The 12,500-nt window shown below is 35.8% G+C and overlaps 2 protein-coding genes across 5 annotated transcripts in view; one reads left to right on the forward strand and one right to left on the reverse strand.

The window, feature by feature from the left end:
* LOC138043334 (histone deacetylase 8-like) overlaps positions 1 to 10,763 on the forward strand; it is a 19,745-nt gene extending 8,982 nt beyond the window's left edge. The window contains exons 7-11 of the mRNA XM_068889568.1: positions 143 to 251; positions 2,070 to 2,242; positions 3,386 to 3,480; positions 8,697 to 8,802; positions 9,699 to 10,763. Coding sequence (XP_068745669.1) covers positions 143 to 251; positions 2,070 to 2,242; positions 3,386 to 3,480; positions 8,697 to 8,802; positions 9,699 to 9,721 — 506 coding nt within the window. The 3' untranslated portion in view covers positions 9,722 to 10,763. The remainder of the gene's footprint in view (positions 1 to 142; positions 252 to 2,069; positions 2,243 to 3,385; positions 3,481 to 8,696; positions 8,803 to 9,698) is intronic.
* The window catches only part of LOC138043335 (spermatogenesis-associated serine-rich protein 1-like), a 9,411-nt gene continuing 7,473 nt past the window's right edge, over positions 10,563 to 12,500 (reverse strand). For 2 of the 4 annotated variants that reach the window (XR_011131231.1, XM_068889569.1), the window contains exons 6-8: positions 12,443 to 12,500; positions 12,003 to 12,065; positions 10,563 to 11,308 (exon numbers count right to left, since the gene is read on the reverse strand). The exon at positions 12,443 to 12,500 is cut by the window's right edge and continues 19 nt beyond it. Coding sequence is in view for 2 of the 4 variants with exons in the window: in XM_068889569.1 (XP_068745670.1) it covers positions 11,280 to 11,308; positions 12,003 to 12,065; positions 12,443 to 12,500 (150 nt within the window). In the remaining 2 variants the exon portion in view is untranslated. The remainder of the gene's footprint in view (positions 11,309 to 12,002; positions 12,066 to 12,442) is intronic. The other 2 variants (XR_011131232.1, XM_068889570.1) reach the window with 1 other exon arrangement.

A 12,500-nucleotide genomic window follows, 5' to 3' on the forward strand; every position in this document is an offset into this window, starting at 1 on the left:
CATTTGCATGGACAGTGAAAATTTCAAACAAAAGTACATGTAAGACAGTAATTTGTGATCTTGAAATTTTTTGTGGTATCCTTTTGATAAAGGACATCTGTATGAAAAAGTTAAATCTATCATTGATTGATTATCTGGCCAGGGACTGGATCATATATGGATGTTGGTGAAGGGAAAGGAAGGTACTACACTGTCAATGTGCCTCTTAAAGATGGAATTACAGATAAACCTTTTGTACAGATCTTTTCCAGGTATAGTGAAATATTCTTGTTTGTACTTATTGTCAATACCTGGTTACCTATGGCCAATTGCAGGTCAAAACAGCTCTGTCACTTGTGATCAAACTCTCTTCAAGACATTGCAATGATAGCCTGTCAGTCCAGTCAAAATAGTAATAATTAACCTTTTAACCCCAAAACCGCATCTCATTGACGAGTAAAATCGTGTGGCATTAAACAGAGTAAAATCTATTAATTCTGACCACTCCCAGGAGTCAGTGGGTTGTAAATTTATTATTATTATTATTATTATTATTAACATTATTATTCTATCTCCGTTAACTTTATGCCAATTTACAACACAATAGCCGAATTATTGGGTTATTAATTAATTATTGGTGTCAGGCATAGCCTGGTGTTATACAGTCATGTACTTAATTGTACTGTGCTGGATACAGTATCTTAGGGTCCACTTAATAGCCAGACTGAAATCCAGATTGTATTAAAGACAACTGGCAAGTTTTTGTTCTTTATTGTCTTCACAACAGTACTGTACTAACCGTCTCAATTAAAGACCCCAACCTAAAAAAAAAAAAACGTTTTTGAAGTTGGTGCTTTAGTTATTACAAACTGGTGATTGTTGATTGGCACTCAGATGCATAAATTGGCCAATAGAAACTATGAGTTGCCGCCTGTTCACTGAATTTACATGTAAGTCCTGCTGGTCGGGGGTTAATACCTGGGCTGAGTTACACAGACTGTGTAGCGGATGCTAACAATACCTTACAGTGTACATGTGCCTTTCTAATTGAGCTGTGCGCTTCACAGTGCAGTCCTGAAGACTTCAAGGAAGGGTGATTAGTATGGCTGGTTTGTTTATGGTCAATAAGGAAAACTTCAGAGACTTTGGAGATCCTTTAAAGAACTAAATAAGATAGATAGATAGATAGATAGATAAATCGATAGATAGATAGATAGATAGATAGATAGATAGATAGATAGATAGATAGATAGATAGATAGATAGATAAATCGATAGATAGAGGCTTGTTTATGCTACACATTTGCAATATTTACTGAATTGCCAGGTAGGCCAGCAATAAGCAGACAGTACGTCATAGTCACAGAATACATGTACATGTAATTTTAATTACATGAAGGCTTAGGGTAGATTTAAAATGATATGTAATCTCAAAATCCAACCTTTGTTGGTTATTATTCAGTGTATGGTGGGGTCGCATATGATGTTTCAGTCTTTCGTTTCACTGTTTTGGTTTCACTGTTTGGTGTTTCACTGTTTCATGGCTTAGTTTCAATAACATTCATGAGGGGTGGAAGCTGACACACATTTTTGATGAACCTCTCGCAGGCAGCAGATTGCCTGAGTCCAAGTGTGTCTGTACTCCAAGTGGGTACTAACCAACCCATTTAGTCTAGATTATTTGGAATATAAGTGCCACTGTAGTGTTTATGTGAGTGCTATCATCAGATACATCACGGCAGCATTTGTATTTGTAAGGTTGGCTTTAAATCAGGTTATGGCATGAATTCATGTTACTTTGTAGCATAGGTAATTCAGTTATTTGCCAGTGTTTTTCTGTCAGGTTTGTCTAGGCCAGGGGCAATTTGAAATGCGCCCATCCTGTCATACACTAATTTAATTAATTAAGCTGCACGTACATGTATAAAAAATTATTGGGCAAAGTATTTCCCTAAATTTACAAACACAAGCATAGGAAAAGAAAAAAGATGTGCTTTCTCATTTACTGTAGGAAATGGCTTTGTAAATTTCAGTGATACCTCTTGAGATCTGCAAGAATAAGAAGCAACTTTGCACTTGTATTTTTTACAGGGTATTGTCAGAGGTAAAGCTGAAGTTCAAGCCCAAAGCTGTAGTTTGTCAATGTGGAGTTGATACTTTAGCTGGTGATCCCATGGCCTCTTTTAACCTCACCCAGCATGGTATCGGAGAATGTGTTAAACGCCTCATGGACTGGAATCTACCACTTTTGCTACTAGGTGGAGGTGAAATTACAATATCTGTTTTTGACCAACCGACTTGATTTAGTAATAATAAGCCTAAGTGCAATGAGGGTGACAGTTTTTTACACAGTATAAGGGAAGTTTCTTCGTTGATCCATTAAAGCATGTGCAATTTCAGAAGACAGGGCATGAATTGAACAAGAGGATGAATTTTAATGTATGCATTTTTCTTTTACTTCATAACCCATTCATCCCTGAAGCAGCCCATCTACAAATGTATGAGTAAATTGTCTGGCATCAGAATAAAAAAGTCTCACTCTTATACATGTAGGTCGGACTGAAAGGGCTAAGTCATACCCAATTAGAGTACAGCATGACTTCCCCCTGTCTCCTTTGGGTACCTGGTCCTCGGCAATTGTTTCTTGACTTTGTTTTGCCCTCTCCATTTTACATTGTATCATTTGTTTAGTGACCTTCAATGAAGCTGTTGCCTTTGACAACAAATAATTCTACTTTATTGAACTTTTGACGAGTTAAGTTTGTATTAAAGCAAACTCAGCTCTAATCCTCAAAGGAAGGTTACTGAGCACCAAGGTAAAAAGAGAATGGGATGTACATGTACGTTAACAAATTTTAAAAAAATTAATATTGTATTGTGACAATTTAAGGTCACTTTAAGTAAGTCATTTTAAGTAAATTTATTACTTTAACTTTACTTCACAATTTGATTCACACTACATTTCATGTGTTTTTCTTAAATTGTAAAATTTCAATACACACCTTTTGCTCAACTACATGTTTCTTGTTTCCCTTAAATACCAATCCTTTTTTGGGGAGGTACAAGATATCTTACACCCATTTCTCTTAGGAAAACCCTTTGTTTACCTCTTGGGTTGTTAGATACCCTTGATAGGTTTAGAATAATTTATTGTACTCATAATTTCCTTGCATCTACTCTGAGTAAGCTTCATTTAGCTCATCAAGACCTTCAGTTGATTCAGTTGGCATCAACAAGTACAGCATTACTAGTTCCTGTTCTTCTTGCATACTTTTGTTTTATTTGTAATAAACCAGCTGGTAAATCTTGCTCTGATTTTGTTGTCCCTGTGTCGATTGTTTTGGCTGTCTTGCAGTAGAAAATGCATTAATTGGTTTTAAACTTCAAGGCTTCTTTCTTGTAATCAGGAGGATACAATGTAAAAAATGCAGCAAGGTGTTGGACATACTTGACGAGCATAGTTCTCAATCAGTCACTCTCTTCTGACATCCCAGAACATGAGGTAAGTACCACACATTTGCTTCCCAAGGATATTGCCCAGTGGGACTAGAGATGTCTATCTGTCAAAGTAAGGGTGTGGTTTGAAATCCCTGGCCAAGCTATTACTCTTGGTGCCACTACTGTATGATTAACAAGTCAAAGGAAAACTATGATACATTGCTTACAAAATGGGAGTTCTGTTGCAATCAGTTGGTTTCTGATCTTGTTAGGTAATACTGCCTGAATTTGTGTTTGATTTTTATCTAAAAAGAATGTGTTATCGTTGGCAGGCTACACTACAGTAGGTCACTTTCAAATATCTGAAGGGTCCTCAACTATGTAAACAGCTATGACTGCGTCACTTTGCAATAGGTAAAAACAAGTATTGTTTCCAAAAATTTTCAAGTAATATATCAAACACGAGAAGGAGTGTTTCATCGGATATCCAAACACTGAGAAGCGAGTTGAAAAATGAGGCCGAAGGCCGAGTTTTTTAACCGATTTCGAGGTGGTTGGATATCTGATGAAACACTCGTTTGAGTGTTTGATATTGCTTCTCAAAGGAATCAGTATTTTAAGAGATATTTGGGATCAAAGTTCAAGGCTGCTGCCTAAGAAAATTTTAAAGGGGCCCTCAGAGCTAAACGGTGAGAACTTAGGAGCCCAACATATGAAATGAAAGGTGTTGCTGTGAAAAATTAAGGAGCCCAGAGCTATTCTTTGGGAGCCCCAGGCTACCGGGCTCCTTTTAGGCAACAGCCTTGAAGTTGGCGAAATTTTAGGCTAATTAAGACCACATATCCAAACTTCCTTCACGGTAGTGATTTCTTTTTTTTTTGGCTTATGAATTATTAACGAGTTTGAGAACTTTTCACGAAGTCTGGAACAGATCATGAAACAGCTGTATTTAGTTATATTTTATAGATACAAAAGAGCAAGGGGAAAATAATCGCCAACCAGTATTTTGGCTCCCTTAACCCATTCACACCTCAAACGCACTAGGACGCCCCTATTGACGAGTAAAGTCATCTGGGGTCCATGAGTTAAACCTTTTTACAAGGTTGTTAAAAGCCTACATGTGTGAAGTACCAGAGGATAGCCATTTACACTGTAGCTAGGAAAGAGTGAATTCTTATTGAAAAGGAATGCTTCACTGTTCAACTACACACACAAGAAGGTGATACCAGAAACAGCTGGATATTTCTCAACTTTGTAAACACAGCTATCGAGAGGTTTATTTGTTTATTTTTATTTGTTTGCCACACATACAAAGAAAAAGAAAGAAAATAAACAGATTACAGTAAGTTACAACAACCTAAAAGCAGGGCTCAAAGTGTATTTTTGGCTTTGGGAGCACTTGTGCTACTGAGTGTATATTTCTAGGCGCACTGCCAAAATTTTAGGCACACAGCAGAAAATGTTAAAGGCACAGCTTATAAAACCACTGGGAACACCTGTTCCAACAGAAAATCAGAACTTAAGACATTATTATGTCATCTTCAGTTTTTTGTATTTTATTTTAATCCTGTGTTTGTTGTTTTAACTAAGGCTGACTTACTTTTTGTTTGAGACAGCCTTAAAATTGTTGTGGTTTTTAAATCAACTTGACCTCTCAATTTCAACAACATATTATTACATGTTGTCATCCTGTTAAAGGACATTCGTGATAACAGAAAAGTTGTCATCATTTGTTTTCTTTTCAATGTACACTTGTAACCAAACAAAATATACTTGAAAACTGGAATAGATACACAACTTCATAGTTGATAATAGACGTGTACTTCAGTGATTCCATCAGGTCACCAAGTGACAGAAATAAATCCTGCGCATTTGACGTCGTCGTCATAGGCCGCTATGTCTCGTGCATTCCTTTACAGTAATTCCGGCTGTTGTTAAGTGAGCCTGCACATGCTTTCAACCCATGGCAGAGGTCTCTTTTCCCGTACTCATCAGCCCAGTGAACACAGAAGAAAACAGACCTCTGCTAGCAGGGAACCATTGACTAACGATGAAGATGAATGCACAGGGAAAGCTAAACAGTATCTGGAGCTCATCAATTCTTTCTCTGAATCCCACTCTAGCTACTCGAATTCATTTAGCCCTGCTCTTTGAAATTTGTATATTTTTCTTTTCTTGCTCATTGGCTCATCCTCTTTAGCTTTATTGTGGACTGATATAGTGACACAGTATCATTCAAGGCAGATTTACTCACTTTTGTAGAATGTGAAGGCTGGCGTTTCATAAGAAGCCCATTGGATACAAGACAATACAAGTGCAATGACTTAATTAACTGGGTTATAATTCACTTTTTTAACAATTTTCTTAACTTGAAGAAGCCTCATACAGTATTGTTGACCCTCTGTTGACTTTCCACTATCACAAACCTTTAACATGGGCAATATGTATGTATGCTTTATTCGTAGTCTGCATTTGCATGTGTCAGCAGAGTTTTAACAAAATGGAAGAGTATGGGGTGGAATGAAACATCAACAGCAAAAATGGACCTTCACTGGCATTGGGGGAATTTTTTGAGAAAACTGATGACAAATAAACACACACAGATGAAAGGGAAATAATGTAACTTTATTATTTAGGGCAGGAAATTGAACCAGGGACTACCTGAAACAAATTCAGCGAGCGTGGTCAGAATGCAGTCTTGAACCCGGCGTCTCCGGATATCAAGGCACGGGCCCTTACCACTCGGCCACACTGCCTTCAATTTTCCACAACCATAGCACAGTGACACCTTTAATCTTCCACTGAGCAATGGCTTGGCAACACATGCTGACAGCAATGAGTATCTATCCCATCGGAACGCAGAAAAGTAGAAATATTAATTAATTTTCAACGTATCATGTTGCGGCATTACTTCGGAAAGTGAAACGCAAATTGGCATATCTTAAAAGAAAATCGTTGTCTTATCGATTAGTTTACATCTGAGTGAGGGACAAATTTGCATATTCTGACCCCTAACGGTAGTTGCTTATATGCTTTGCGTATCCATGACTGAAAATCACATACTTTTTTTTCTTCAGATTTTGAAAGTGTGTACATTTGCTTAACACCTGACTGGCAAAATTTTGAGCTTTGATTTTTATCCGAGAGCTGTTTACTAAGTTTTGGATTTCATTTTGGTTTGCCATTATTGATCACGTTCAAAACTGACCGATTGGACCTCAGGGTTGGATCTGGTGTAAAGTGACATTTACTCACTGGCTTATAATTTCAGCTTGGAAATGCAGCTTATTATAATTATGTGCAAAACACAATTTTAAAAGCCTGAAAGTCCAAAACTCCTGTGCTGCATATTAATTCAGAAGTATACACATGCATTGCATTCTTACGGTAAACTAGTGAGTCATTGATGTCATTTTCTCCTTGATCCAGCTCTCAAGATTTTAAAATTAGTAATTGCAGACCATTAAATAGAAAAATTCCAGTTAAGATAAACAGGTGTCTTCTTAATTAATTAATTAATTAATTAATTAAGTAAATCAAGGCTTAAAACTTGGGTCACACAGTGTTTCGTTAACATAGTTTTTAAATCCACAGAAATGTTTTGGTCATAGTAGCACTTTAATTAACTGAGTAGGAACTGCCTTTGTTATGTGAGATAATGTCATCTGAAAATGCTTGAACTGTAGTCATTTCAGATAATTATGTAAAACCTTTGCTCCAATTCAGCAACACTCGCTGATCTCCTGAATTGGCAGCATTTTTTGAAGGTGTGCGAAACAATAAAGGAGTCTTTCTGGAGGAGATTTATTATTAATTTTTGATTTTAAAACCAACCAAATATCTGGTTGCAGTTTGTTTCATAATCACTTTGAACTTGAATATTTGGTTTGTCACTATTTTTTAGACTAATACCTTATCAATTTAAGTACATGTACATTGTATGTCCTGTGTTTATTTAGCTGATGTAGCATTTTTTGTTCTCTGTAAATCTTTATTTTTAAAGTTTATTATAAAATTATTATTGTTATTGTTGTCGATGTTTTAGCAATTACCGGTAGCTGGCATGGGTGCCACCTGGTCCATGTGTCCTGTTGGAACTCTGCCCTGTTGGATAAAACACCTTTTTTCCTCCCTTGTTTGTCTGAGTTTTTTCCTTTCTTACTATAAATGTTATTTTTTCTGTTAATTTATGCTCAGTTAATGTCACCCAATAAAAGGGGGAAAAGGGCTAGACTATTTAAATGTCATCAGCATCATCTCTGTGGTATTTTTATCTGCTGCCTTATGAGTGACAGTAGATATGTGCCACAGACCAGCTGGCTCAGTGAAGAGTGCACTTTTGTGAGGGAGGTTGGATTTGAACCCCAGCAGGACCAATTCAGAATTGTAAAATAGATGTAACTGAGGAGAAAGCAGTGTTTCCTTTGTAATTTCCCCTCAATTGGTATAGGACAGTATGCCCTGTCTCACATAACAGTATAACTCTGTGAGACGTTTTTTATCATGATTATTAAACAAAGAATGCCATAGAAGTAAGTGTTACAATAACTTACTGTACCAGGGAAATTACCTTACAATATTTGCGATTCGTTTACATGTTTTTGACACACAAGTACCGCAACCCCCACTCCCCACACTCACGTACACACACACACACATGGAATATGTTTACAAAATACCGGTAGTAGAAAAGAAGAGCTATTGGTTTTGAAATGAGTGACCAATTATACTCTACAAGATGGGATACCTGTACAGTTGGAGAACAAGGGGCTGTTTTTTAAAGTACATGTACATGTAATAGCGGTTCCCATTTCTTTGCTGTTCTTTGTTTCTTTGTTGTTGTATGGTCCTTCTCTAGTTTAAATATACATGTATTGATTTGTAGATGTCGTAAGTATTCTGCTACTCTGTGAGCAGAGTCTCTTTCGATCTTCCTAGATAAGTTGGGAAGAGGACCTGACTTATCTAGGAAGATCGAAAGAGACTCTGCTCACAGGGTAGTATTCTTTGAAAGCCAGATGAAATATTTACTTGTCAAAAAAAAAAAGTTAATTTGCAAATTGTACATGTATTTAGGGGTATTTGGCCTCAGTCCCTGAAAAGCATATTCCATGAGTGGTCGACTTGGAAAGAAGTGATCGACCAGAACGTAAGAGTAACCAACAACAGTGCAATTGAAGGGAGTGCTAAAACTGGTAAAATGAAAAAAAAATCTACTTACTCAGTACATGTATCTACATTTAAACACTTCTTCATTTTTTTTTCCAACTTATGTTATAGAACTTTTTGGCTTATGGACCTGACTACCAGCTTGATGTTCCACCGAGCAGAAGACAGGATATGAACAGCAAAGAGGACCTTATCAATCTCTTCAACACTCTATTAGGTATATAAATAATAATAATAATAATAATAATAATAATAATTAGTATTATTATTTATATGATCATCATCATCATCATCATTACTATTTATGAAATGTAGATTCTAAAGTGATCCTCACACGTATCTGGACAATTTTAGTAATATTGTCTCTTAGACACCTGAAAAATTCAGTAGGCTTCAATGGATTCAAACTCATGACCTCTGTGATGTCGGTGCAATTATTGTTATTATCATCATCCTCCTAAGGGTGATCCAAATACAATTGTAGCAAAAAACTAGGTGCTGAAAAACCTGCCCTCGGTGCATTTTCAAGACCTACATGTAGGTCACAGTTGTTTGCAATATGGACCTCCCTGCTGGGAAATAAGATATGGTATCCCTGATTTCACTGGCACTGCTCAGTGTGCAATCTAAGGAGTCAGGCCAATTTGAACAATGAAATAATCTTGTAAATTTTGGAGATGTTTAAAAGCTAATTCAGATGATAACCCCCATTTTTTATTCCCAGAAAGCAGTTAGAAAGGCAAATTGAAACTCTTTGTAAAGTTTAAAAAAAGAATCCAGAGCAGATTCTGAGGTGCCCTGACATTATTAAAATACATGATAAGGTACTAGTAGCTCTGAATATGCTTGTACCTTTAGCTTAATACTCCCATTGAAAATAATACTTATTATTTTCAATGGGAGTACCAGTATTCCTTTCATTTTCATGTTGCTGCTGTCTGACTGTGTATTTCATACCTACATGTACAGTACATGTAGTGTAGACTATAATAGTTCATACTGTTGTTCATTTGTGACTACCATTTTGTTCTTTTTCTGTTATAAACACAAAATGCAGATATAATCAGTTGAAATTTACTTTAATTTGGTAAATGAAATTATTAATTCTTGCAGGAAACATCAAGAAGATTGTGTGACATGTGAATTAACATTGTGACCATGAAACATGCCTATTCTTGTTAATGTTTTTGTCAATTAGGGTTGGGTTTGGCATTCACAAATCACTTCACATGGAATTGAGCGTCTACATGTAACTGTACCTCTGAAGTCACTAAAAATTGTTAAGTTCCTTGTTCTGTGCTTTTTTCTTGAGTTACTATTATGATATTCTTTAGATTATTATTGCAAAGAAAGAATTTGTAAAAAAGTCATTTCCAAAAGAAGACACATTTTTGAGAAAAAAAATATTTTATTGAAAGAAACAAAGAGTTCAATACTTGTTTTTCACCCCCACAAAAGTTGTGTGAACTACAGTAAGGTGCACCCAAATCTCTAAATTATTTTTGTTTGCTTAAATCCTTGAATTTCTACAATTAATAACATTATTGTTTTCAACTACAGTAAATTAGATTCCCCCAGAAAGACACCATTTTGGTTCAAGTCTGACAATCAACAAACGGGGAAAGTGACGTCAGTTCAGGAAACTGTTTATCACACACTTGGGAAAACACAACAGAAGTGAGAGAAACAGATGTTGAAATTGTCATACCTCTATACTACATGTACATATGGTATTTTGATGGTCACATGACTTCTGACTTGACAGCAAAATGACTTGTAAACTGTACTAAGAAGGTTTCAAATTGGATGAGGTACTTCATTTTCCATTGAGATGTAAAGGATGTCAATTCAAGTAGTTCTTGAATTGACGTCATAACTCTATAGCTAACAGTGCACAGAAAGTTTTAGGATTAAACAAAAGTTGTTTTCTACAAAACAAAAAGTACCCTGAACAAAGTGAAAATTTATTTGAGCCAGTTTTTGGGGGTTACAAGTTGGTGTACTTTTATTATAAAAATTCCCAAAGTTTGGACCAAAAAAGTATAGAAACAATGTTACATATGTACCTTGGAGTTTCCAATATTATCTTTGTAAAAAAAATTGAGTTTCACATTGTTGCAAGTTTTCAATGTACATGTAAAAACAAAACTTTCTGATTAAAAATCTTGTTGCACAGTATCTTGTCATTTACCAGTATATATATATATATATATATCCATAAACTATTTGAAGCATTGAATTGTATGTGGGAAAATATGTCACGCATCTGCTTTTCAGGCTTACCACTAGCATTTAGGCTAAAAATTACAAAAGTTGTTCTATGACATTGACCACTTTTTTTTTCAGTCATTTTTTAAATAGTAGGCTGTACTTGAGAAAAAGTCATTTTTCTTTGTTACAAAGTGCAAGATTTTAAACTGACTCAAATAATACCTAAATATTTGAAGTGAGGGGTTAAGGTGAAGGGTTTGCAATAAATCCATCTTGCTGGAGGATAAAGTTCCTCACTGTTGAAGTTGAGATTAGAACATTGCAAATAAATAACACTTGCACTGAACACTTCTTGCTATAATCTGTTATCTAATTTATGTACGTAAAATTATTCAATTTACATCTGCATGGTGGGTATTAAAGGGTCAGCTGGCCGCCAATTATCAAGATCTTTAACGTCCTCTATTTCCTGTCTCTTAACCTTTACTTTCTCTTTCTCCTCAAATGGTACTCTAAAATGGTAAGTAAGACAACAAACAATTAGAATAGTTTAGTTTTTACAACATTAACACTTCACAAACATGCTGAATTTAATTAATGGTTTTGTTTAACACTGCTTTCATTACTGTTGTGGACCGTATCAAACTGCCATATCCCTGATGCTAAGGCGGGGATGTGAGGTTTTTCATCCCTGTTGTCCAGTTCTGTTTTATAGGTTTCCCAACTCTTCCTGCCTACATGTATGTTATTGCCCACAGGAAAACAAAACAAAAAAATATAACCACTGGTTGAAATATTTTGGGCCGCAGAGGACTTACATGTAGAACTGCATGCATATCAAAGACAGGTGTGGTACTGGTGATGAGAAGAACTTACAATAATATTGGTATCAGGATTTTCCATACAGTCGACTCCTGATTAAACTTGAACCCTCGCTAACTGCTTAACTCAACTTATTCCTGATAACTCAAACCTGTTTCAATTTCCCTTCAAGGTTCGAGTTATCAGGAGTCAACTGTACTTATTTCGATCCATTAAATTAACAACACATGTGATGAAGTAATGGAATAATCATACTTTTTACTTGACATCTGTTTTCTCCATTTACCTTCTATTCCGGTGATCTCATTTGTCAGATTAAAAAAAAACCTCCAAAAAATGTCTCAAATGTTATTTGTTTGGTTCAGTTAAATTAGGTAACAATACCTTGGGTGTGGTGGTAAGTCTTGAAGTGGGACAAATGTGTCTGGAATATATTGTACCAATCCCCTATAAAAGAAAATTAAGTTAAAAGTTACTTTAACACTGTTTGAACAGGTGTACTAAAAATATAATTCAACCCATTAGAAACCTTTAGCACTGATGTTTTCGAGATATTCCACAAACTGCGGTTTGTGGTTAGTCGTTTGCCGTTAGAAGTTAGCTAGAGTTTGAACTTTAGCAAGCCATTCCTGTTATGCACATCGGCGCTGCCATCTTGGATTTTTCATTGCCACAACTGCTCTCAAATCAAACAGCTCAAATTCTCCCGAAACGTATATTTGATCTTCAAAATTGTTGCAAACAGATGTAACAACGTGACTGATATGGTCAAACAGGAGGTCTGATTGATCTCTGGCTATAAAACGCTGCCGTAAATCACTTACCGCAAGAACGGTGTCCTGCAGTTAAAACTCGAACCGTAGTCTGGAAACTTGATGGCAA

The sequence above is a fragment of the Montipora capricornis genome, chromosome 3, assembly GCF_036669925.1.
Source record: "Montipora capricornis isolate CH-2021 chromosome 3, ASM3666992v2, whole genome shotgun sequence".
NCBI lineage: Eukaryota > Metazoa > Cnidaria > Anthozoa > Scleractinia > Acroporidae > Montipora > Montipora capricornis.